The following is a 24,703-nucleotide window of genomic DNA, read 5'->3' as shown; positions in this document are numbered from 1 at the left end:
GCTGGCAGCTGAAGCAGTGGGGCGACACTCCTCACCTCAGGGGAGGAGCCGCCGCTGGTTGGTAAATTGGCATCGAGCCTACACTTTCACCATAGGGTTTAGAAAACGTAGGGCCAGATTTATATTTCAGCAGACATAGGTTGTTCCACCAGGGGAATAGAGTAGATTTTTATGGAACTCTGTGATAAGGGAAAACCCAAATTTCACTCATTACACTATCCATATGTACCAAAGCCAGGTGAAGGGTATGGTGACCCATCCCCCAGCCCTTTGTCACTAACAACTGTGCTTACATAGGGACTGATTTATATTTCGGTGGACAGTATACTCCACCGCAAGCGCAACGGATATCCTGTCCATCAAATTACAAGTGGATTATATCCTATGGCACTTGTAAAATGGTGGACGGGATATCTGTCACGCTTGTGACGGAATATATTGTCCACCGAAGTATAAATGATGTCCTAAGTCTTCTCCTTTGAGACTCCGGATAGCATCTAGAGGTAATGCAACTGAATAACGATGCACAATACACTTATTTGCACCAGAACAAAACCTAAATACATATATCCATAAAGGCTCTTGATACTTTACTTTGTACAAGTGTGAGACTTTCTAGGTAGACGTGTCTCAGCTGGTAGCAGTTTAGGAAGTTAATGCGCATTACTGTTGAGAGAAATAGTGAGATATTGAGAGAGCCAGTGTATGTTTGTCTGTAGATGGATTATATGTTCACTTGTGTTCATGTGTGTGCTTAAGGAGTGAGATCTTTGCGAAGGCTTTGTCCAGTGCGTCAACTGTGTGCGTTAAAAGGACACCAGGTAGGGATTCGATGTCCCGTTCCGTTTTCCCGTTCTCCGCAATCTGGACAGCACACAGCAGGCTCTCTTGCAGCGCTCTGCTCTTTGTCGCCTCACGGATTACCATGTTCATTTCCTCGGAAAACTTTTCCCTCCTGCTGGGGTCCATGTACTTTGCCTCGTGGCAGTGCATCAGGAAGAAGCTGCAGAAAGCCTTGACATCTCTATCAAGCAGCTGCATTGCCTGCAACGTTGCCTGCCAGGCGAGCACGATGCGCCGGTCCGTGTTGCTCAGTCTCACGATGGACGCCAGGGTGGGAAGGTCACGTGAAAGGTCCGGCAGCTGCTCAACCACACATGCATGCAGGCTGGCAAGGGCTTCAATGACGTAGCTATAAATAAGGTTACGTTCAAGTGGGAGGAGCCTGCAGAGATGACAAAGGGGAGTAGAATTCATTTTTTTTTAAAACTTATTTATTTTACCAACATGAAAGAGAAAGGAAGATTAGTACATATTGCTCAATTAAATAGATTGTAAACACATAAATACAAGCATTGAAGCAGGCAAGTATATCAATTCCATAAATATCTTATTCTTCATATCTACATATATATGCCTATTAGCCCTCGTTGCAGAAATAGTAGAGTAAGTGGGCAGACAGCTCTGCTTTTTCCCTTTTTTTCCCCTTTTTTTCCCTTCCTCTCCTCCTCAGGAGAGAGAAGAAGAAAAAAAAAAAAACATTTATTTACATATTATACTTTGGACATTTCAGAATAGTACGCCCCATATCTTGTTTAGTTTACAGAGTGCCTTCGTCCCTCTCGTTTTTGCCAATGCTGATTCCATATCGTATGTTTCTTTAACCAATGCCCACCATTCTATGACCGATGGGGGTGTGGGTAAGATCCACGCACGAGCAATTGTTAATCGTGCACTAACCAATAATATTGAAATTAAATCCGCATAGCTGCTTGTAATACTCTGGCCGCCAACTAATACCTCTATTGCTGAGACCGTCACTACACTCCCTAATTTTTGAGAAATCAAGTCAGTTATCTTTGACCAGAAGCTCTCTAATAAAGGACATAAGAAAAACATATGTTTTAGATCAGCTGCCTGTAGCTTGCATTTTGGGCATTTTGTGCGCTCGCTAGAGTAACCATGGGAAGACCACTTTGATATCCTTTCCGGTGTATAATACAGTTGGCAGATTGTTCTAAATTGTTGTATCCCAAGGTTAGAAGAATATACAGAGTTGTTAAGCCTAGAGAAGGCACGTGATATAGTATTAGCTGTCACTAATACCCCTGCGCTATGTCCCAGGCGCTCGGCTAATCTATGACAGTCATCTGGCTTAAATGTGCATAAGATTTTATAGCCAGTGCTGATTATTGATTTTAAGTTATCCTTATACATATAATCCCATATGAGTGAGCCTGAGATATTCGTCAGTTGCATGCTACGGATAAAGTAGTCTCGAATTTGAAAATACTTAAATTGCATACCTGGCGTTATCTTATATATAGTCTTTATTTTCTCAAAGGTCATAAACCCGTTTTGATCATATATATCACCCAAGTATTTTATACCAAAACTAGCCCATCGTTTACCTTCCACATCCTGAAAAATTTCTGGCAAACCTGGATTGCCCCATATGGGTAATTTATCGTGATAAAATGATGTATTGCAGTTAGAAGTAATTGCAAGCCATATATTAGCAACATCTCGTGCAACCTTGAATCTAACCTGCTTGAAGTAGTTTGGATCGTTGATTCTATACAGGAACATTTCATGTTCCTTACCAAGCATAAACTTAAAGAAAAAATGTGCGTGGCATCCTGCGGGGTGTATTAAGCTTCGTAGCCGCCTAAAAAAAGCTGCCCAGAAGTATAATTTGAAATCCGGAAAATCCAGACCCCCTTGATTGTATGATAGCTTAAGCAGTCGAATAGCTCTACGAGCCTTTTTATAGCCCCATATGAAGCTGCCACAGATGCCATCTAATCGTTTGAAAAAGGACATATTTAATCTTAACGGAATAGAGCGAAATAAATAAATAAACTTAGGCAGTATTTTCATTTTAATTATGTTTATACGGCCCCCAATACCTATAGGAACCTTGTGCCATTTTTTGAGCAGTATTGCAGTCTCCTTAAAAAGAGTCTCATAATTTATTTCTATTATTTTATCTACTCTGGTAGTTAGCTTAACCCCTAGGTAAGTAGCCGTATTACATATCCCTGTTGTTATTTCATCATCTTTATAATTCATTAGTATTTGAGTTTTATTAATATTGAGTCTGTAGCCAGATACCAAGCCATATCTTTCTGCTTCATTGACCACCTCATATAATGCTGTTTTAACATCCGCTGCCGTAAGCCGTAATTTTTAATTCATTTAAGCTATGTACAAAAGGTATGATCCGAGGTTGCTTTTGTAGTGCTAATATAAATGGCTCTATTGATAATGCAAATAAAAGTGGTGAAAGAGGGCACCCCTGACGGGTACCCCGTGATATCGGAAACACGTCAGATTGTAGACCTGCATAGGCTAGTTTAGCTAAGGGATGGTGGTAAAGAGATTTAATCATGTGTAAAAATTTACCCTTGATGCCAAATGCAGATAATGCTCCCCAAAGGAAATCCCACCCCACTCGGTCAAATGCTTTCTCTGCATCTAGTAATATCATACCGAGTGGGGCAGTTTTTACCTTGGTGACATCAAACGCTGCTATAGCCGTGTTCACATGGGATGTATAATCCCGTCCTAAGATAAACCCATGTTGTTTTGATGAAACAATTTTCGGCATTATTGGTGCCAGGTGAGTTGATAAAATTTTAGCGTAGATTTTCGCATCCGTATTTATAAGTGATATTGGTCTATAAGACCCACATTCCTCTGGAGATTTTTTTTTTTTAGAAAAAAAATTATCCGAGTCATATTCCAAGAGTCCAGAGCATTCTCCCCTGCTTCGATATATTTAATGAGTTGAGTAAAAGTTGGAAGTAACTCATCTAAGCATATTTTATATAATTCTAGGGGGATTGAATCATCTCCAGATGCCTTTCCTGATGGCAAAGAAAAGATGGCTGCTCTAATCTCGTCATGCTGAATGTCATCCGACAATAAACCTGATATTTCATTAGCTACCGATGTTTTTTTAATATACATCTGAACATATTTTATAATGTCGAGCGTTTGTGGCTGAGCTTCTGGTGTATATAAATTTTGGTAGTATGTGGCAAACTGCGCTAGTATCTGGCTTGGTTGTTCATATATCTCGTTGTTTGAGCCTTTAATTTTTTTTATTTGTGTCTTGGCTTTTTCGTCGGCCACTTTAAAGGCTAGAAACTTCCCAATTTTTCCCCCACTTTCGTATTGAGTTAATTTATGTTTATTAATTTTAACCGCTATCTTCTCCCTAAATGTTTGTTTTAATGCTGATTTTAAATTTATTAGTTCGTATCCTATGATTTCTAAATTTTGAGAGCCGTTTAATAATGCTTCTGCATGTTGATTCTCTATAATCTTAATATCTTTAATGATCTCATCTATCTCTATCTTACGCTGCCTGGTCTGTCTCCAAATGTATTGCTGTGTGAATCCTCTGATGCTGGCCTTACATGAGTCCCAGACTATTATTGGTATTGCAGAGCCATTATTAATTTCTAGATATTCCCTCAAGTGTTGCTTAATGTTAGCTACATAGATTTCATCTGTTAAGAGGTATCTAGGGAATGAAAAACCCCTATTCTGTTTCCTCGCTAATGGTATCTTAACACTCAATAGAAAGATGACAAAGGGGAGTAGAATTCAGCATGAGAATCAGCCCTACTGCTCATTAACGCACACATTTAAGTAAATCATCCTTAGATCCAGTGACATGACTAAGTAGATATTACTAAACTACTGTTGCGAGACATTCTCAGAGTAGGCTTAGAGGCTCCAACTCTCACCCAGCCATCTCCCCTGCATAGATCGTCCCTGCTCAGGCCTAGACATTATGATGGAAGGCAGGGAGATCTGGGCCATGCACGCTCAATTGATTTTTATATCAATGTAAATGTTTTTGTGGCTGCAAACACGCCCACAAGGTTACCATAGAACTAGACATGTAAGACTTGGGGTCATTTACACATTCTCAGATGGCTTGTAGGCCTGCCAGGTCAGTGAATGCTATGGCCCCTGCTTCACTGGTGGAGTATTGCCCGTCATATTAAGAGATGCAACCAGGCAGGGGGGTGATGTTTGTATGTATCTTTAGCTAAGCTGTCACGAGGAATAGCACTCTTACCAATGCATGCGTTTACAACTCAAGTCGTTACAACGATGCGTGTGTTACATCACATGCCATTACAACACAAGTCGTTACAACAACTTGCTGTGGGGGGCGCTGGAGTTTGTAATAGTATAATTTACTATTCCTTTCCAGTGTGTGCAACAGTAGGGAAGGCGTTGGATTGAAAATCCAACAAATCCAACACCTTCTGCCCCCTACAGCAAGTTGTTGTAACGACTTGCGTTGTAATGGCATGAAATGTAACAACGGGTCGTTGTAATGACTTGCGTAGTAAAAGCATGCGTTGTAAACAATGCGTTGTAAATGCTGTTTACCGTCACGAGGCGGCTTCGCTGAATGCACTGTAGGTTTGCCAAGCAGGTGCCATGTTAGAGTACCAGCTTGGCAAATGTTTTTGTTTTCACAACACAAACTCTCAAAGCAGGAGCTTGTCTCTTGACAACAAGAAATGAATCCCCCCAAGGCGTGGGGAGTTTTTTCCCTGTGGATGGGAATCATGGATGAAGTTCCTTGCCTGGGAAAAATATTCTTGCGCATGGTGCTTTTAGCGATCGCAATCCCCTCTCGCTAGTGTTGAGTAAAATAGGGAGTGACCCTAGAAATGTGCATGTGACACAGCGTGTGTTTCCCACAAAGATCGGAGGAGGTGTTAGATGGTCCCAAGTTGAGCTCACTCAGTTTAAAAACCCACTTTTTTTCTCAGTGTAAACGTCACTTTCTCACTCGTCTGGATTTAACTGCCTCGAGTGGTTCAATCTTAAGTGCCTTTGAGGGCATCTACTAGAAGGTGTCCACATTACTGAGGGTCACCCTAAGGCACAACAGGCCCTGTGAGACCAAATGGTTTGATAGCAGTTGCACCAAGGCCTTATCGAAATTGAAGGAAGCTCTAAAGATGGTCCCTAGAGATAAGGACTTAGGGCCACATGTATCAATCAATCAGAGAATCGTAAAGTGCGCTACTCACCCGCGAGGGTCTCAAGGCGCTGAGGGGGGAGGCAGCTCCAGTCAGTCAAAGAGCCAGGTCTGATGGTCTGAGGGTCTTCCTGAAGATGTGCAGAGATGGGGCATGTCTGATGTCATGGCAAGGCCCGAGCTACCTCAACAGCCGGATCAACTTCTACGCTCCCAAACGCCACCTCCGATCAGCCAACCACGCCCTCGCCGCCGTCCCCCGCATCCGAAGAGCGACTACAGGAGGAAGGTCCTTCTCCTACCTGGCCGCCAAGACCTGGAACTCCCTCCCGACCGACCTGCGCCTGACCCAAGACCACCTCTCCTTCAGGAAGAAGCTGAAGACCTGGCTGTTCGAGCAGTAGCGGCTCCCCCCCCCCAGCGCCTTGAGACCCTACGGGTATGTAGCGCGCTTTATAAGTGTCACTGATTGATTGATTGATTGATGTCGATCGGGAGCTCATACCAGGTCCTGGCCGTGATGTAGGAGAAGGCTCTTCCGCCCGTTCTGGCTCTGCGGATGCCCAGGGTTTCAGCGAGGGCGAGGTCGGCGGATCGGAAGTTTCTATTGGGTACGTGGAAGGAATGTATCAACCCATTTTGCATTCCCTAAAATTCGCTATTTAGGGAATGTAAATTGGAACTTTGATACATGTGACCCATAGTTATACCTTGCTGCAGGGACTATAAAATGGAACTTGCCAACCGGAAAGGCGAGAGCCTGAGACAATTTAGCCGAAGTCTGTGAAGTGTGGAATAGCGCCCTGTTTTGGCAGGTAATAAAATGCCCTAGCCTGTCTAGTAATAATGATCCTGTTGTTTACCACCATATAACTGAGGGCCAGTGGGTGGGGCACTTTGAGGAGATCTATAATGGAGAGCTGGTTATGGGTGTGCTGCCCAGTGGAACACTGGAGTGACAGATGCAGCGATACAGTCAGCCAGAAAAAGCGAGGGAACTATTATGGCGAGAGAGGTAAAGTTCCTTAGTTGGAATGTTCGAGGGTTTGGTACCTGTACTACGAGACAGAGTGTTTTCATTTTTTAAACAACATACTGTAAAGATTGCATGCCTGCAGGAAACGCATTGGATGATGTGGGTGCCGCGAGATTGGCTAAGAAATGGAGGGGTCAAGTGCTTCATTCTTCATATTCCACATATGCTAGGGGAGCGCTGATCTGAGTGGCCCCGGGTATAACCTTCAAGCTCCAGTACATGGAAGTGGATGTTGGGGGTCGGTATGTGTTGCTACGGGGGAAACTTCACAGAAAAGAAATAACCATACTGAACACGTATGCCCCGAATATCGGCGATCTATCCGTCCTATTAACGATACAAGACTTGATCACTGAGGACCTGGATGCCCCACTTATTTGGTTGGGAGATTTTAATTGTGTGCTGGATCTAGACTTGGATAGGCATCCCCCTAGACGGGGCACCAAGCGGCGTATGACCAAGCAATTGCAAAAAGTTATGCAAGAACTGGGTCTGAGGGATATCTGGAGGATACAGCACCTGTCACAGAAGGTGTACACGTGCTATACACCAACACATAACACATACAGTAGATTAGATAGGGTGTTGGTGACTGAGTCACCTGCTCTACGGGCAGCAGACATAACCTACCTTGCGTGGTTTTTTTGGATCATGCACCGGTGTGCTGTGTGGTGCAATGGGGAATCAAAGATAAAGGCCCACGAGGATGGAGACTACCAACGGATCTCCTGGACGATCAGGTAGGCTGGGAGGCGATATCGGAGGCAATAACAGACTATATAACTCTTAATTGCAATACTACTGATAACAGGGCCACTGAGTGGGATGCCTTGAAGGCTGTGGTTCGAGGTGCAGGAATGGGATTAACATATGGGGTGAGGAGGCAATTTATTGGTGAGCTACGCGATAGGGAGGATTCACTGGCGGAAGTACAGACGGGCATACAGGGACAGGAGGAGAATCGGGAGCGTACACTGCAAGAACAAATCACAGATATATGGGGCAGGTTGGACAAATATACACTTACTAAATATAGGCAATTGCTGCACGCACAGGGAGACAAGTCTAGTCGGCTGTTAGCATGGATACTGCGTAGGGAGCAGGCGCCCCCTTTGATCACCTGTATAAGCATACAATCGGGTGAACTCGTACATTCTAGACTAGATATCCTGGAACAATTTCGGCAGCATATGCACAAGGTGTATATGGCTGACCCACTGGTCAAACCTGAATGCTAAGCACTGTTCCTGGAGGACCTCCATCTGACAAAGCTCATGGCGGAGAACAGTCAGGAACTGGAAGCGCAATTGACAGCCGATGAAATAGCGAAGGCCATTGCGAACATGCCTAGGGCTAAGGCGCCGGGGGGAGATGGATTCCCAAGTGAATTCTATCAGGCTTACTTTGCTACGTTAGTGCAACTCTTACTACAAACATTTAATGAGGTCTTCGAAAAAGGGGATCTTACCGACAACAATGCGAGAGGGAGAAATATGTATGTTTCCCAAGGCCAGGTGGAAATAGTCATGATCCCACTGCATACCTGCCGCTAACAATGATCAATACTGATGCGAAAATATTGTGTAAAGTGCTGGCTAAGAGGTTAGGACAGCACATGGCCCATTTGATCCATGAGAACCAGTGTGGCTTTATTCCGGGACGGAACAACGGCATGAACATTCAACGATTGGTCCACGTAATACATGAGATAAGCATAAGCGCTGAGGAATTGGCACTAGTATCAATTGATCTTGAAAAAGCTTTTGATACATTAGATTGTAGGTACCTACAAGAGGTATTGAAAGTGGCAGGATTCGGGCCCCGGTTCCGTAAGTGGGTTCAGATATTATACACTAAGCTGAGTGTCGGATAAGGCTGGGTCAGAATAGATCCACACAATGGTGCCTAGAACGAGGTACGTGACAGGGATTCCCCCATGTCCCCGTTACTATGTGCTTTGGCCATAGAGCCTATGGCGGTGTGGGCCAGGCACGATCTGGCAGGCTGGGGAATCCGACTGGGGAGCGTCGTACATCTGGTATCGCTATATGCTGATGATGCATTGTTCTATGTAAAATCCCCCCGGTCAGCGATACCGGTGCAATTGCAGTTGTTGGATCAATTTGTGGAATTTTCAGGCTTGCGACTTAACATGGCTAAGTCGTTGGTGTTCCCGATGACTGGGCTGCAGGGATATGGAGTTGAGGAGCTGTCAACCGTAGGTCTGCGGTGGGAAATAGGCCACTTCCGTTACCTGGGAATACAAGTTTCACATGAAGATGTGCAGATCCTTCTCTTAAAAATATATAAGGACATGGACTCTATGAGGGGCTCAGTAGCATTCTGGAATGCGGTACCGCTGTCCTTAATAGGAAGAATCGTGGTGGAAAAGATGGTGCTTTCGCCTCGATGCCTGTATACATTACACAACTCTATGTGTAATATACCCATGTCGGTATTTCGGCAATTGAGGTCGTTGTTGGTGTCTTTGTATTGGGTGGGTAAGCGTAGCAGGGTGTCATCGGTGGTCCTTTCCAGATGCAATGAGGAGGGGAGATTAGAGGCACCCGGATTAGATTTATTTTATTATGCAGTGCACCTTCAACATGCGCATGGTGGATGGACGAGGGAGACACCTGGGAGAAGTGCTTTCTGGATGGACTGATCCAGCCAGAGAGTCTTCCTGTCGTGCTGATGGAGGGAGCGGGTGTGGGCGTGGATCTCCCATATATAGTTAGGCAAACAGCATTTATATGGCAAAGGTTTGTGGAGCGCGTGGTGCGACATGCACCTTTTCATTGGGAGTTAAGCATCTGGCACCTGGCCTCTGTACGTCAAATGGCTGAGAATATGTCCTTCAGGGCGTGGAGGGAGGGCGGATGTCAGGTACTCGCTGATCTATATATCAATGATACCTTCCTTACGTTTGAACAGGCATGTGAGAGTTTTGAATTAGGATGTGGGCAGTATTTGCAGTACGCAGGGCTGATGAAGCTAGGCAGGGTCTCTTGGCCTTCTTACCAGACCATGCCCTGAGCAACCGACACGTTGGACGTGTTACTTTCTTGTGGTAGTGGACGTGGATGGGTCTCACTGCTATATAGGACTATGAGGTTGGATTTGGTGTCCTGGGTACACAGGGCAAGGGAAGCATGGAACGAGGACCTGCAAGCCCCGTTGACAGAAAATAATTGGGAAAACGCTTGTGCGTTGACACGAAAAGTATCCTGAAATGCGCGATTTAAATTAATACATTATAATTTCCTGCAAAGAGTATATATGACCCCAGTGAGACTTCACCCTATAGATTCAATCCGGCCACATGAATGCCCTAGATGACACGATGTGGGCGAGCAGGGTTCTTGCATTTGGCGTTGGAATGCCCGGGGGTGCTAAAATTCTGGCATGGTGTGGTGGCAAGGGTGTCGGGGGGTGGGTATCCGAGTGGAGGCTAGCCCTGTGCAGTGTCTTTTGGGACAGATACCAAAGCGTAGGAAAAGTAAGATGGTTTATAAACTGCTACAACTGGTATTGGTGCTTGCCAGACGGCGGGTAGCGATATACTGGATGAGCCCACAAGTGCCGACACTAGAAGGATGGATGAAGGATGCGGGTGAGTGGCCACTCGCTGAAGAGCTGCATATGAAAGCTTGTAGAAAGGATGAGAAATTGGAAGAGGACCTGGTACAGTGGAGAGAACTATGCAGGATATTGCTCCATATACCGATGCATAGAAGTGAGCAGGTAGACACGTCAGAAACTGATGGTGCAGAGTAATGTAATAATCTTATTGTTGTGTCGGAATGTGACATGTTGGTGGAGGTATCCGCCTTCGTTATCATGATTTGTATATAATTTATTTCCTCTTGCTATGTTTAATGTATCAGAACAATGTATCGCTGGAAATCTGCATGCTTCAAGTAAAAGATTATGGATGGGTGTATAGCAAACGTGTGTACAACTGACCAGTTGGGTAATAAAACCTAATAAATAAAGTTGTTAAAAAAACTAAAAAAAACTGTACACTCCATGGAACCATACCTACTTAGCTTGAGGAGTGATATGGACAGATTTTTAGTAACTAGATTCAGATTCAACAATGATACATAAACTTTTGGACTCGCCGAGGGGCTGGAGCCCGCCTGACGCCATGGGTCCCTGTGGCTGCAACCACGAGATACCCTTCACTTCGTCTTGTTCTGCAGTTACTTTACTGAACATAGAAAAGTGTTTATTAAGCCTTCACCGAAGTACCATGACTTTAGGCAAGCCTGACCGGCCTTGATGTTTCTCCATCTATTATCTGATGATCATAATATTTTTCAAGTGTGCTGCTTTTAAGAGCTACATTGAGAGTAGGAGATTCCGTCCTTGATTATTTGTTTTGCTGGCCTCGAGCTTTTTAAAAAAAAATCAAAAAAATCTGAGGGTTGTTTTTAGAGCATTTTATCTGAATATTTACTCATTAACTCTGTATTTTAACTTCTTTGTACGTGGTCTATTTATGAACTGTTTTATATTTGTATGTATGTGCTTTTATGGTTATAACACAAGCGAATACAGACTATTTGATTGATTGATTGTTATACCTTGCATGGCAGTCCCTAACGAGGTAGCCCTGCTCTAAAGTTGGTTGAGGCGTCCCTCGCTTAGTCCTGGTTATCCTAAGGTGCAAAGGCTGTCATGCCAATGGTTTACACTGCCAGTGCCACTGAAATCTCTGCCAGTAGAAACACAGCAGTTCGTATTTATGATTTATGAGGGTTCTCCCACTCTGTCAGCCTCTAAATGAGATCTTCAAATATTTTAGAAATGCTGTTGACTTGTATATCAACAGGTTTTAAGTATAAACTCAAGGATCCATTCTTTTTTTTTTTAAAGTGTTGGACTGCCTATGTCTCTCCTACATTCTCTTTTTCCAATCTGACTGTACAAAACAGAAAACATTTCTTAGCCAAGGGAAATGTTGGCTGTCCAATGTGTCTATATAATGTTCTCACTCCCATTGCAAGCAATAACAATGCTCCCTCGGGATTTGTTCAGATAGAGGCCAACAAGTCTCCCATGAGGGAAAAGTGGTCAACAAATTTTAAAAGAACTCAACTAACCTGTGATATATTATATTAGAACATTGGAATGTGGAGCACTCCATTGTAGACAATGGAGTGCTCCATGCTTCTACGGGCCGGTAAAGGCCCGCAGAGCAACATTCCAATGTTTTACAAAAGCCTCTCGAAGTTCGAGGGGATTTGAATCCCCTCGAGCTTCGAGAAGCCTTTGTTTAATTTTTTAGAACATTCTGCCCTCTAGTGGCAGAATGTTCTAATAGCCTTATAGCCCTTCGTAGCGGGCTATACCGCTATTAAAGTCCCGCTGCTTTTGTTAAAGTCCCTCACCTTCGGCTCGGGCCTTTAACGCTGCAGCGGGCCTTTAATAGCCGGTATAGCCCGCTACGGCGGGCTATAAGGCTATATTAAATATGGCACTGAGGTTTGGATTGTGCACTAATACGGTCTCTGTTTAATTTCCGTTTATATATTTATGCATTAAAGAGGCAGGAAAATAGACTATGTGCAATGTCCCACCTAGTAGGATACATTGAAAACCAGGTGTGTGAAAAATTAGAAAATATAATCAAACCCCCAATTTTGTGTCAGCACCGAGGACAAGGGTTACCGGCATACTTAGTGGAGTGGTGTAGCTTTGAGGTTTACCTGTGCCTCTATTTTAGGGCTTCAAATCCCACTACTTAGATTCTTCATCAGTGGATAATAGTAGAAGTAATCTTTACAATAAATTTCAAACATTTAGGGGATATTTGCAACAAAATGTCAGAGCGCTGTGTTACACCAAAATTGGTAATGCCGCGCTCTGATGTTTTTAAAATGCTGGGATGCGCCGTATTTACAAAAATACGATGCACCCACGTGTTTCCCCTAGCACTGGCACTAATAAAGCAGCCTAGCACCAGCGCAGGCACCCTTGAGCCATGTTGCAAGGGTGCTAGTGCTACAGGGGCAATTGTTTATGTGCAGGAAGGGACACCTTCCTGCACATAAACAATCCTCAAAGGCGATTTACTCTTTCTATGTGTCCTGCAGAATGCAGCTCACATGGAAAGAGCAAAAAATGAGAAATTAATAATTTCTCCTCGCATCGCCAGTCCAAGACCAGGTATTCCCTGGTCCTAGTTATTTGCACTGCCCCAGCCTTGTAAATATGGGGCAGCTTCAATAAGCAATGTGTGTTTCAGCGGAACGCCCACTACAACACCCATTGCATCGCTAAGTGAAGCATAAAAAGGACCCTTATTCACAAGGCGGTGTTAAGCCATGTAAAGTGGCTTAACGCCACTGTGCAAATAAGGAGAAGGGGATATTGCCACCAGAACATCGCTAAAAGTGACGTTCTGGTGGCGATAAACCCTCGTAATATTTCCCCTTTCATTTTTCTACCAATGCATCATTAAAAGTTGTCAGCACTGTTTTGACCTTAATTGTTTTCACTCCAATTGCAAAAAATGTATAGCGTCTTTCCCATGGACGTATTTACTTCCCAGTATGTCGCAGCCAATATTCTAAACATGAATTAAAACTAAAGGCCAACTTTGGTTAGCAAACATTTATCATTTTTCCAGGAAGAATACCTTGTAACTGACAACAGCAGGGGTGTTCAACCTTTTAAGTGGGGGAGGGGGGAAGGTTTTCGTCTGCAATCAGGCAGTCTAGAGCATCACGAAAATTGATGTCCCATCAGGAAGTAATGTGACATGACATTTCCTCTGCCCCTGAATGGGCCACGGTGCAGTGCAAATCATTTTTAATTGTAGTACAATTTTTTATGTTTCAATAATTTTCACTGAGGTTTTACATATGATGACACACACGTGGTACTTACAATAGCTCACAAAACACAAGGGAGTCACCCGAATTCAAAGAAAAGGGACAGGGTGTTCTATAAACAAATAACAAAAAAAGGAATTCCCTTTTCGCCTAAAGTATTAATTAACAATTGTTATCAAAAACCGGAAGTAAACAGGACCCACCTGTAAATCAAGGGCCACTAATCTGAAAGAACTTAAAGAAAAAAAAAATCCTCTCAATAGACATATATCATTTACAATCATGAATAAAAAACAAGTGAACATAAATTTAAAATCTTTCTCTTTCAAAACCCTGAAAAGCCATTAATCACAATGGACCACTTATGTTTATAAATATATATATATATGTGAATCTTTTATTTTTATTCACAGTTAAAAATAGGTAGCAACGTCTTACCGGCCCATCTCCCTTATTCATTTCGAGCCCAAATTGCTGGGGAAAGTCTTGGCTGACCGCCTCTGGACATGTGTTTCGGATTTAATACACCCAGACCAATCGGGCTTCATGCCCCATAGGGCCACTCGTCACAACATAAGGAGAGTGCATAATGCTATAGCGATGGCCCCTATATTGGGATGCCCTGCTGCCCTCCTCTTGGCAGATATAGATAAAGCGTTCGATTCTCTCAGCTGGATCTATAGGTTTCAATTACTGGAGGCAGTGAACTTCGGCCCTCGCTTTATAGCATATATTAAGCTACTCTACACTAATCTCACGCCCTCCGTTCGCATTGCCGGCCATCATTCTGATCCCTTTCGCATCCATAGAGGCACAAGACAGGAATGCCCGCTATACCCGCTGCTATTCGCCATAGCGGTGGAACCCCTAGCAGCATGGGTCCGTGGTGACCCAGTGCTCCTCGGGTTCGAATGGTCCCCATCGTACTCTGACTGCATCGCACTATATGCGGAGGATGTCCTCTTCTTCCTGACAGATCCGTGGTTCTCAGGACCACGTATCCTAGAAGTTCTCAGGGTATTCGGGGAAACTAGCGGTCTACACACTAACCCCTCCAAATCCGTGCTCTTCCCAGTTTGCGGTAATCAGTGCCGAGGTACCTGGGTGGCACAGCTGACACATGCGACAGAGGGTTTCAAATACTTGGGGATCTTCATATCGCTCTGCTCCAAGGTCTCATGGGCCAAAAATATTGTCCCGCTGATAACCAGTTTCACTAATGAAACGACCATATGGTCCTACCTCCCACTATCGCTGTATGGTAAGATTCCAAGATTCTGGTTCGGACAAGTGAATGCGATTCTTAATAAATTTCTTTGGAATGGGGGTGCAATCAGGGTAGCTCTCCGTACGTGCACTCAGTCCACTTATTGTGGCGGAATCGTGGCCGCGGACGTCTATGCCTATTATGTTGCCTCACACGTCCTAATAATTAATGAATGGTGGTACAATTATCCTGCGGACCCGACCTTTGCATTTGAACATGCCGCAATGGGTGGGACCCCTCTCCTTCAATTCCTTTATAGCTCTAATACTATGGATGCATTGTCCTCGGCGTGTAGGGTGGTGATTCAGCTCTGGCAGGCCACAGTCCGACAGATGGGATGGCACGGGACACTAACCCAAGCAACTCCCCTGTGGCATGGTACGTATCTCCGTCCTGTAGCGGCCTTGCAGGGTTTCCGCAGATGGGACTTGGTGGGGATCACGACCTTGGGTCCTGTTATGAGGAGCACCATATTAAAGTCGTTCCAGCAGCCTCAGGGTGACTTCCAACTGCACAAGGCCTAGTTCTACAAATATCTTCAACTTCGGCATGCTTTGACCCCTCTGATTCAGACTCTAGAATCCCTCCCTAAATTCCATCCCCTTGAGGTGCGCCTGTTGATGGGGGATTTCGGCCTACATAAAATTAGACAAATTTACCAAACACTGACAACCCATACCCAAACCACCCTTGACAAAACCAGGAGCGCATGGCAGGAGGACATTCCCGACCTGACGGACGATGACTGGGCGGAGGCCATCGCCAGCCCTCGAGGCGCGGCGATATCTACATGATTCCGAGGTAGCTGTTCGCGATCTACAAATGACAGTATTATTATTATTATACTATACCCGAACCAGACTCCGGGCAATGGGCGTTCTCAAATCCTCTAAATGCTTAAGATGCAATAGGGAGGAGGGAACTTTCTTTCATACGGTATGGGGGTGTTCCGCATTGCAGCCCTTCTGGCGGATAGCCTCCTCATGTCTTAGTAATATCCCATCATGGGAACTTCCATATGATCCACGACTCTTCCTCTTACACAGCTCTGATGAGATAGGGGGCAACAGATATAAGTAACATTTACTCTTTTTGGCCCTCACTATTGCTAAACGAGACATTGCAGAGCTCTGGAAGGGGACTTCCCCCCGACCCTGGGCAAATGGAAGTTGGAGCTGGATAGGTGTATGGGTGCGGAAATTGCAGTATTTATGGCACGGGGCTGTCCTCAAAAACACCGCAAGATATGGGCCCGCTTGGAGGTGTACCGTGGGATTGACCTTCCCCCGTTACCATCAATGGACCCCTAGTTGTGGTCGCTGTGTGGGTATTTCTCCTTGGTATATCACCTTTACGCATCGGGCTAGTCTGTATTTAAAGTTTGTATTTTGGGACTGGTAATTGGAATCTTGAAATGTTTTCATTTTGTTTTATTGTGTTTCCTGCATGTTGGCAGGATTGCGAAAAGGAAAATGTTTAAAACGCTGGTGTTCCTACGTATCCATGCTTTGTTACAGGTACATGTAGGGCCCGTGCCCAGACCTCATTGGAATAACCTAATAAAATCTGTTATTAAAAAAAAAATAGATAGCATAAAAAATGAATATACATCACAATTGCATTCAAAATAGGGAACAGATTACATAAAGTGCAGGTGCAAGTGAATTCAATTTTATACGCAGAATAAATATTAAAACTCCCCTAATCCACACATTATTCTACCATTCAGAACATAGTTAAAGCAAATAGCAGTCAGTAAACATAATTCACATATTAAAAAACAGAAAAAAGAAAGAAAAGAACTGTTATGTTTAAACAAGTTCCTTCGAGCTATCTATACCCAAAAGAATTTTTCGACGTGGCGTTTCAGTGCAAACACAAATTTTCATCACCTTCTTGAGGACAATTATTTAATCATTCAAACACAATCACTATAAAACAAAACAAAGAAAATATCGTTAATGATACAATGGCTTTTCATACTAAAAGATCATTTCTAAAACTAACTATATGTTCACTTGTTTACCTGAATAAAACCCAAATTTAAAAAGATTTTATTGGGAATAAAATTACTCATGGAGCCAGTACTACCAATTTATGAAAAGTATACTTTATCAATACCAGGACTACCTCCTGGGACCTACTTAAACTCTCTGTAATGTCACACCAAAAATGGAAGGTCTAACATTATTATGGTATCCCAAGTTACTAAGAAATATACCTTTGTTAGAACAAACTTACATGTCTTTAAGAGGGCAGGACTCTATATTTTATCAGTTTCTCTTCTGACAGATGGAGTGATATCTTATCCACCCCTGCCAAGAACTTCTTATCCAACTGATAAATCGCGGCTACGTAGTGGTCTAAAAAGAAAATTAAGTTCTATATATTTTTTTCTAGCCAATATGTACTAAGTATATTTACTTATATGTGTCAGACATCTTCCCTCTAGACTTACTTAAGAGATAAACGTCATAGGCCATTTAAATCGTCTGCAGGTCAGAGATATCCCAATATTATGGATAATAGCGTAATATTTAGTCGAGACGCTACCATACCGAAAGCCTCAAAATATATATTCCTGTCAAATAGAACAAAAGATCATGAGAACCCTATTAAATAACTCTAAGGTGCTTCATTATGTAATACACAGGCGGCTGCTTCTCACCTTATATAGAGGTGTTGTCTAGATAATACAGATTTGTTTCTTCTATTTTTCTTTTTGTTAAGTTGTCACCAATTTTTTTTAATAATTGGATTTGGATCTATTGTTGAGTGGTTACTCTGTAATTAAATAGGAGGGAAAGAGAACGTGCATCGGTATAAATTGCCTCTATAGACGTTCTTGATCAAATTTGTTAAAAGCAAGAATATTTACTAATAACTTGTTGGACAGTACGGTGGATCAAGAGCTCAAGTTCTCTACCTAAGTTTTCCGTTAAGGTGCTTAAAATGCATTCTATTGCTATTGCAATTAGTGTTTTAAATATTACTTAACTTCCCAGAATCCTGTTGAGCATATAGCATTACAAATTCAGAATACTCAAAATCTCTCTTTGCTTCTCCTTACCATGCATATTGCGCCCTTCCGCATACAGTCCGAGGACATTGAAAGCGCGTGTGTGAAAACAGCATCTGTTTATAGCGCAGTTAGATGACGACATTCTCTTGCGTCATCAAATGGCCCAAACTTTTACCAAGATGTGGCGGCCATCTTATACTACCTTGCACACTAGAACCACGCATATATAAAGCAGGCAACTGCAGATCTGTTGATCTTATTAAAATAAAACCCATATGTTTGCTGTGTCTTGTCTACAAGGACTAAGAACCAAGAGCTCATATTCATCTCACACATTTAATATTAAAGTAATCGAAACGCATATTATAACTGTAGCTATTTAAGTTTTTATTTTTTTAGGAATTCCGATTCTCATATTAGCATGACTAGAGAATCTGGATTTCATTAAAGACACTGAGGCTGACATTATGCATTATCCTTTAATGCAGTCTCCAGGCAGCCACATTACATCACAGTAATAAGTATCCCAAAATAGAATATAACAAATACATAAAGGGCATGAGCCAAGTATAATCTGCCTCTGTAAATGCGGATAAATAAGATAAAAAGAACATGAAATAAACATAAATATGAAATGTTCAAACAGCTTTAGAGTGATCTTCAGGTGTACTTCTGGAGAAGAGATAAAGAGAAGAAGAAGAATCCAAATGCTTCGAAGTTATGAAGAATTACCTGAAAGGAGAGAGAGAAGGTGAAAAGACTATTCCAAGAAAAAGGAAATACAAGAGATAATAAACAACATACATAGTGAATTAAAAATTAGCACATTAAAATATTATATGATAAATAAATATTTAACATATATCAAATCAGATTACTCATCCCAGGGAGGGATGGGAGGGATAATGTCAGCCTCCGTGTCTTTAATGAAATCCAGATTCTCTAGTCATGCTAATATGAGAATCGCAATTTAATTACAAGAACGGAGGCTACATTATGCATGTTGGTAACTTTGTAAGACTACATCAGACATATGCTCGATAGGCTTGCAGTAGTGTCGAGCAAAAGTGCTAGCGTTAGACCAGTCTGCTGCTTTGAGGATGTTGTCTAACTTACCACCAGACCAGAGAGATTTACTGGCCATAGCACCTCTAAGTGAATGAGCTTGATATTTTTTAAGATCTATACCAGCTAGACTCATGACGGTTTTAACCCATCTAGCAATGGAGGTCGAGGTTATAGCCTTATGGGGTTTGACAAACTAAATGAGTAGTTGCTTAACGTTAGGTGCACGAAGAGTAGACATTCTGTAATCATAATCTCTCATACAATCAACTACACAAAGTTTAGGACATGAATCGAAGCGTGGATAAAATATAGAATCAGACATGGTTTTAGTTCTTCTATAAATCTGAAAATTAACGCCAAACATGTTATAGGATTTATTAGAAATTTCTAATGCCTTGACATCAGAAACTCTTCTACAGGAAATTAGGCATAAGAGTGTAGCAAGTTTGATAGAGAGGTTTTTTCTGTTTAGGAAAGAATTCTCCGGCCAATTATTAAAAAGATCTAGTATTAAATTTACGTCCCATAGAGATTCGTATTTGGGTTTGGGGGGTCTTTTAAGATGGATGCTTTTCATTACCCTGCAGATAATAAAATTTTTACCAACTGTTTTGCCATTGATTAGTGTATGGCCAGCTGAGATAGCTGATCTATAGCAATTGATGGTTCTATAGCTGAGGCCTCTATCAAATTGTTGGGCGAGGAAGTTTACTATGTCTACAATAGGTGCTTCCAAGGAATCCAGGTTCCTTTCCATGCACCAACAACGATGTTGTTGTATCGATAGTGAGTCCCTGGCACCCATGAGTCTTTAAGGAGATTTGCAGCTGATGACGAAAGTCCTGAGATTTCGTTAGATCTCCTGACACTTTCCAAGCAAGAAGGTTCAAATTCCTTGTCTGAATTGGTGGGTGACTTCCACCATGTACGTCTGTTAGGAGATGGTCTTGAGAAGGGATTAGGAAGGGGATCCTGTGGAATAGTTCTAGAGCAGTGGGGAACCAAGCTTGAGATGTCCAAAATGGAGTTAACAGGACGATGGAGCATTGATCCTATCTCACTTTTTGTAAAACCCTTTGGATCATTGCGAAGGGAGGAAAGGCATAGGCTTTGAGTCCTTTCCAAGGTTGAAGGAAGGCGTTTACTGCTAGACCACCGGGATCGGGCATCCAGCTGAAATACTTGGGGAGTTGAAAAGTTAGTCTGCTCGCAAAAAGATCTATTTCCAAGTGTCCACAAATGTTGTTCAGCGAGTTGAAGACTAAGGGGTTGAGTTTCCAATCACTGCGGGCTAAGAGAAACCTTGAGTTCCAATCTGCGGAGATGTTTGACTTCCCGGGGAGGTATTCTGCTTTCAAAGAGATTTTGTGTTCTAGACAAAACAGCCAGAGTTTCTTGGCTAAATTGGATAGATCTGAGGATTTGGTACCGCCCATGCGGTTTATGAAGGCTACTGCGGAAATGTTGTCCATCTTTAAAATGACAGAGCTTCCCTGGAGAGAGTGTCTGAAACTCATCAGAGCGTAGAGACCTGCAGTCAGTTCCAAATAGTTTATATGATGAGAAGATTCATCTTGGGACCAAAGGCCGCCTGTGTTCTGACTGAGAAGGCAAGCTCCCCAGCCATGGAGACTCGCGTCTGATTCTAAGACAAATTCTGGTTCTGAACCAAGGATCGCTTTGCCATTCCAAGCGTCTAGGTTCTCGAGCCACCATTTCAGTTCCATTTGAGCTTCCTGATCTAAGCAAATTCGATCTTCGTACCATAGGCCAGATCTTAGGGCTTTTGCTTTTACCCTTTGGAGGGGTCGATAATTTAGAGGTCCCGGGAAAATTGCTTGAATCGAAGAAGAGAGGAGACCGAGTAATCTGGCTAGATCTCTTAGAGGAAGGTCTTTTTGTTTCAAGACATGACAAATTTCCTTACTGATTTTGGTAATCTTTTTGGAAGGGAGTAAGAGAAGACATTTGGAGGTATCTACTGTGAAACCTAGGAACTCCAGAGACCTGGAGGGAGTCAGGACCGATTTTTCTTTGTTGATGATGAAACCTAGACTTTCTAATAGGTCCAAATCCGTCTTGAGATCCTGATATATTTGAGAAAGCTCTCGAGACATTAAGAGGATATCGTCTAGGTAAATGATCATACGGATGCCTCTTTCTCTTAGAAAGGAAGTGATTGCCCTCATAACTTTTGTTGATGAAAGGCCAAAAGGAAGTACTTGGAATTGGTATAGTCGATTTTTCCAGAGGAACTGAAGGAAGGGTTGATGGATCTTGGCCATAGGAATTGTGAAATAGGCATCCTTTAGATCTAATTTTACCAACCAGTCTCCTTGTAAGAGAAGGTCTCTGAGAAGATGGATTCCTTCCATCTTGAAGTGTTTGTAAATAAAAAACTTGTTCAGTTTTCTTAGATTTATAACGAGTCTCCACCCCTTGTCATTTTTCTTTAAGATAAAGAGAGTGCTTATGAATCTGAGTTCTTCCAGGGGAACTTCTATTATTGCTCCTTTCTCTAGCATAGAGGAGATTTCTTCTTCTATTCCCTTTTGTTGTTCTAGAGAAAGTGGAATGACTGAGGGGGGAGAACTTTGTCTGGGTATCTCTGAGAAGTCTATTGTGAATCCCTTGACAGTATTTAAAACCCATGGATCTTGAGTGAATAGTTTCCAATTCTGAAAAAAGAATCTGAGAAGAAAGCCATTGGGGTTTTCAGAAGTCTCTTTGTCAGCCATATCGGAAAGTTTAGGGTTGATCTTGGTTAAGGCAACTCTCCGTCTTTCGGCATTGAGGCTGGCATTAGCATTGCCAAGAAGAATTACAGCCCTTTGGCTACAGCCTCTGATTAAGTCAAGGTCGAGGGGGGTGCCATTAACATGGCATTCCTCTGCTGCATCAATGATTCTAGATAGAGGGCCTAGAACGTCAAGAAGCTGGTCTTGGCAGCCTTTGAGGGATCTTTCCATTCCTTTTTTAGGATCCCGACCAAGCTTAAAGAGAAATGTTATGAGTTCTGGGTCTAGGTTTGGAGTTTGGCATGTTTTGTTTTCAATAGATGGCCTAGAGCACTCTGCTCTAAGGATATTGCGAGTATGAGGTTCAAGTGGGTACCTCAGCCATTTATTAATACATTTGGCCACGTGTTCTTGAGGGTACCATTCTGAACTTCTAGGGTGTTTAAGGTTTAGAGGTGAGAACATTTCTTCACCTAGTGGATTGATAATAGTATCCTTAGAAGATGATGTGGCATCTTCAGGGTTAAAAAGGTCTTAGTCATCTTCCTCATATAAGTCAAGAATGTATTCATCGGGGGTATCAGAGGCATTGTCATCATTTAAATCAGTAAATTCATTGTCTCCCATTAAGTCATGAGCACTCACATATGTTGTGCCGCTAGGGACACCCAGATATTTTGTGCCGCTTGGGACACCTGACTATGTTGTGCCGCGAGGGACACCTTGGGAGTTTGAGGTGCGTTGACCTCCGTTATAAAATGAGGTGCTAGGACCCCACAAATTAGTTGAGGTGCAAGGACCTCCCATTGTGCTCTTAGGGGTTAAGTTTTCTATGTTTTTGGCTTTCTTCAATCTTTTACCCCTGAAAGAATTAGTATCATCAGTAATGATCTCATGTATCTCTTGTGCCTCGGAGGGGAGAGACCTTTTTGAGGAGATGACCTTATTAATAGTGTCAAGCATACAGATTTTCATTTCTGAATGTAAAATCTGTTTGAAGGTTTCATGGTCAAAATTGGCAGTAGGGGCGGAGCCATCGTCTGAATCTGAATCCGACATGATTGAAAAAGGGGGGCAGTATTAATAAATGAAAGAGGAATCAAAGACTAGCCCCTTCTTATTTTTTTTTTTTTTTTGGTAAAGGTCTTATAAAATACCTTTAAGCTTGTAAAGTCTATATCCCCCTTTTTTTTTTATTGCTTTTTTTATGCTTTGCCTGACTTGCCTAAGAAGGAGCAGCCGATCGGAAGTCAAACGAGCAGTTAGCGTTGGAAAATAAACTCCCGATCAGCTGCTGCGAGGCGTTGCCATGAGAACGGCAACATGCGCTTCAAGTGCAGAGAACTGAATCTATTATGAGGAAAGTACCTTGGCAACGCGAGTGCGCGACGTCGCTGTTGCCAAGGATCTTTCCTCTAAGGCCTGAAAGCGCTTGTCGGCTCGAGTGAGGAGCCACAGAGCGAGCCTCGGCAACGGCAAGATTTTACGATTAAATTAGTGTATGCCTTAATGAAAGTAGATCACTTCCTTGAGTATTTCGCTTCTAGTGAGGCGAGGGGGACAAGAAAACCAGACAATGAAGTGAGTGGTGGTAAATAAAGTAGTCGAGTGACGCAAGCATACATTTCACAAAGGATCCTAAAATGAGGAATACTTACTGCCTGTTGAAAAAAGAGGTTAGCAAATATTTACATATAAATAGGAATCACAAGTAAATCGCTGATGAATTAAGGGGAGAAATTTCCATAAATTGGAAATCAGTGGAGGCATGAGGTAGAGAGGGGGGGGGGGGAATCGACCCATAGTAATATAACTATATCAAAATAAGTATATCTTATAATAGTTTCAGCATTAAAAGTAGACCACTTATCTGCTCAGAGCCGCATTTAAAAGAGGCAGATTATACTTGGCTCATGCCCTTTATGTATTTGTTATATTCTATTTTGGAATACTTGTTACTGTGATGTAATGCGGCTGCTTGGAGACTGCATTAAAGGATAATGCATAATGTAGCCTCCGTTCTTGTAATTAAATCTTCCAATACACAACTATCCTTATTAAGTGTGTTGCAAAACTGGTTCCAGAAATATTAAGGTAGTTTCTTGCTTATACTTACTATGTGTAATGGGCCCCTCTACATGCAGTCTCAGGATATTTAAAAAGAAATATTTTAAAATGGCGTCTCTTTATACCCCAATTAAATGACGAAATTCACTCTCATAACCAAGAGCCCCAACGTTTTTCCAAAGTCTAGTGGCCATCTTGTGCTTCCTCTTGTACTAAGTCCTGGTGTGTGTACAACAAGCAACTACAAATCCATAGCGAATAGTGGCAGTCTCAGTCTCTCACACATTATGATACTAATTATTAACAAACACCAGATCAATAAAGGGTTGCAGATGCTTGTGGCCCTTCGCCCTGGGCCACAGGAGGCAGGATTCAGAGGTGGGGGTGAGAGGGTGTGTGGATAATTCCGCTACTATCGCAGTGACCTCAGACCACCACTGCGCCAGTGGTGCACTCACCCACCCCATGTGGATGAAGTCAGCGTTTGGCAATTTCAGGGACATTCCAGTGATAGTGTTGGGATCATGTGCTGTATGCAAGCAGGGGAAAGATATGTGTAATGGATATGATTGAAATGGGTGAATTGAAACACCTCATGTTCTTTGATGTTCTGGGTGACAATTGTACCAAACATGCCACTTGTCTTC

General features: G+C 42.7%; 1 protein-coding gene across 1 annotated transcript in view; it reads right to left on the bottom strand.

The window, feature by feature from the left end:
- Positions 1–732: 732 nt before the first annotated feature.
- The window catches only part of SMCO1 (single-pass membrane protein with coiled-coil domains 1), a 76,398-nt gene continuing 52,427 nt past the window's right edge, over positions 733–24,703 (bottom strand). The window contains exon 3 of the mRNA XM_085633011.1: positions 733–1,225. Within this exon, the coding sequence (XP_085489137.1) occupies positions 733–1,225 (493 nt within the window). The remainder of the gene's footprint in view (positions 1,226–24,703) is intronic.

Source organism: Triturus cristatus, chromosome 11 (assembly GCF_964204655.1).
Source record: "Triturus cristatus chromosome 11, aTriCri1.1, whole genome shotgun sequence".
In the NCBI taxonomy this organism is placed as follows: Eukaryota; Metazoa; Chordata; class Amphibia; order Caudata; family Salamandridae; genus Triturus; species Triturus cristatus.
This window is presented reverse-complemented; position numbering and strand designations above follow the sequence as displayed.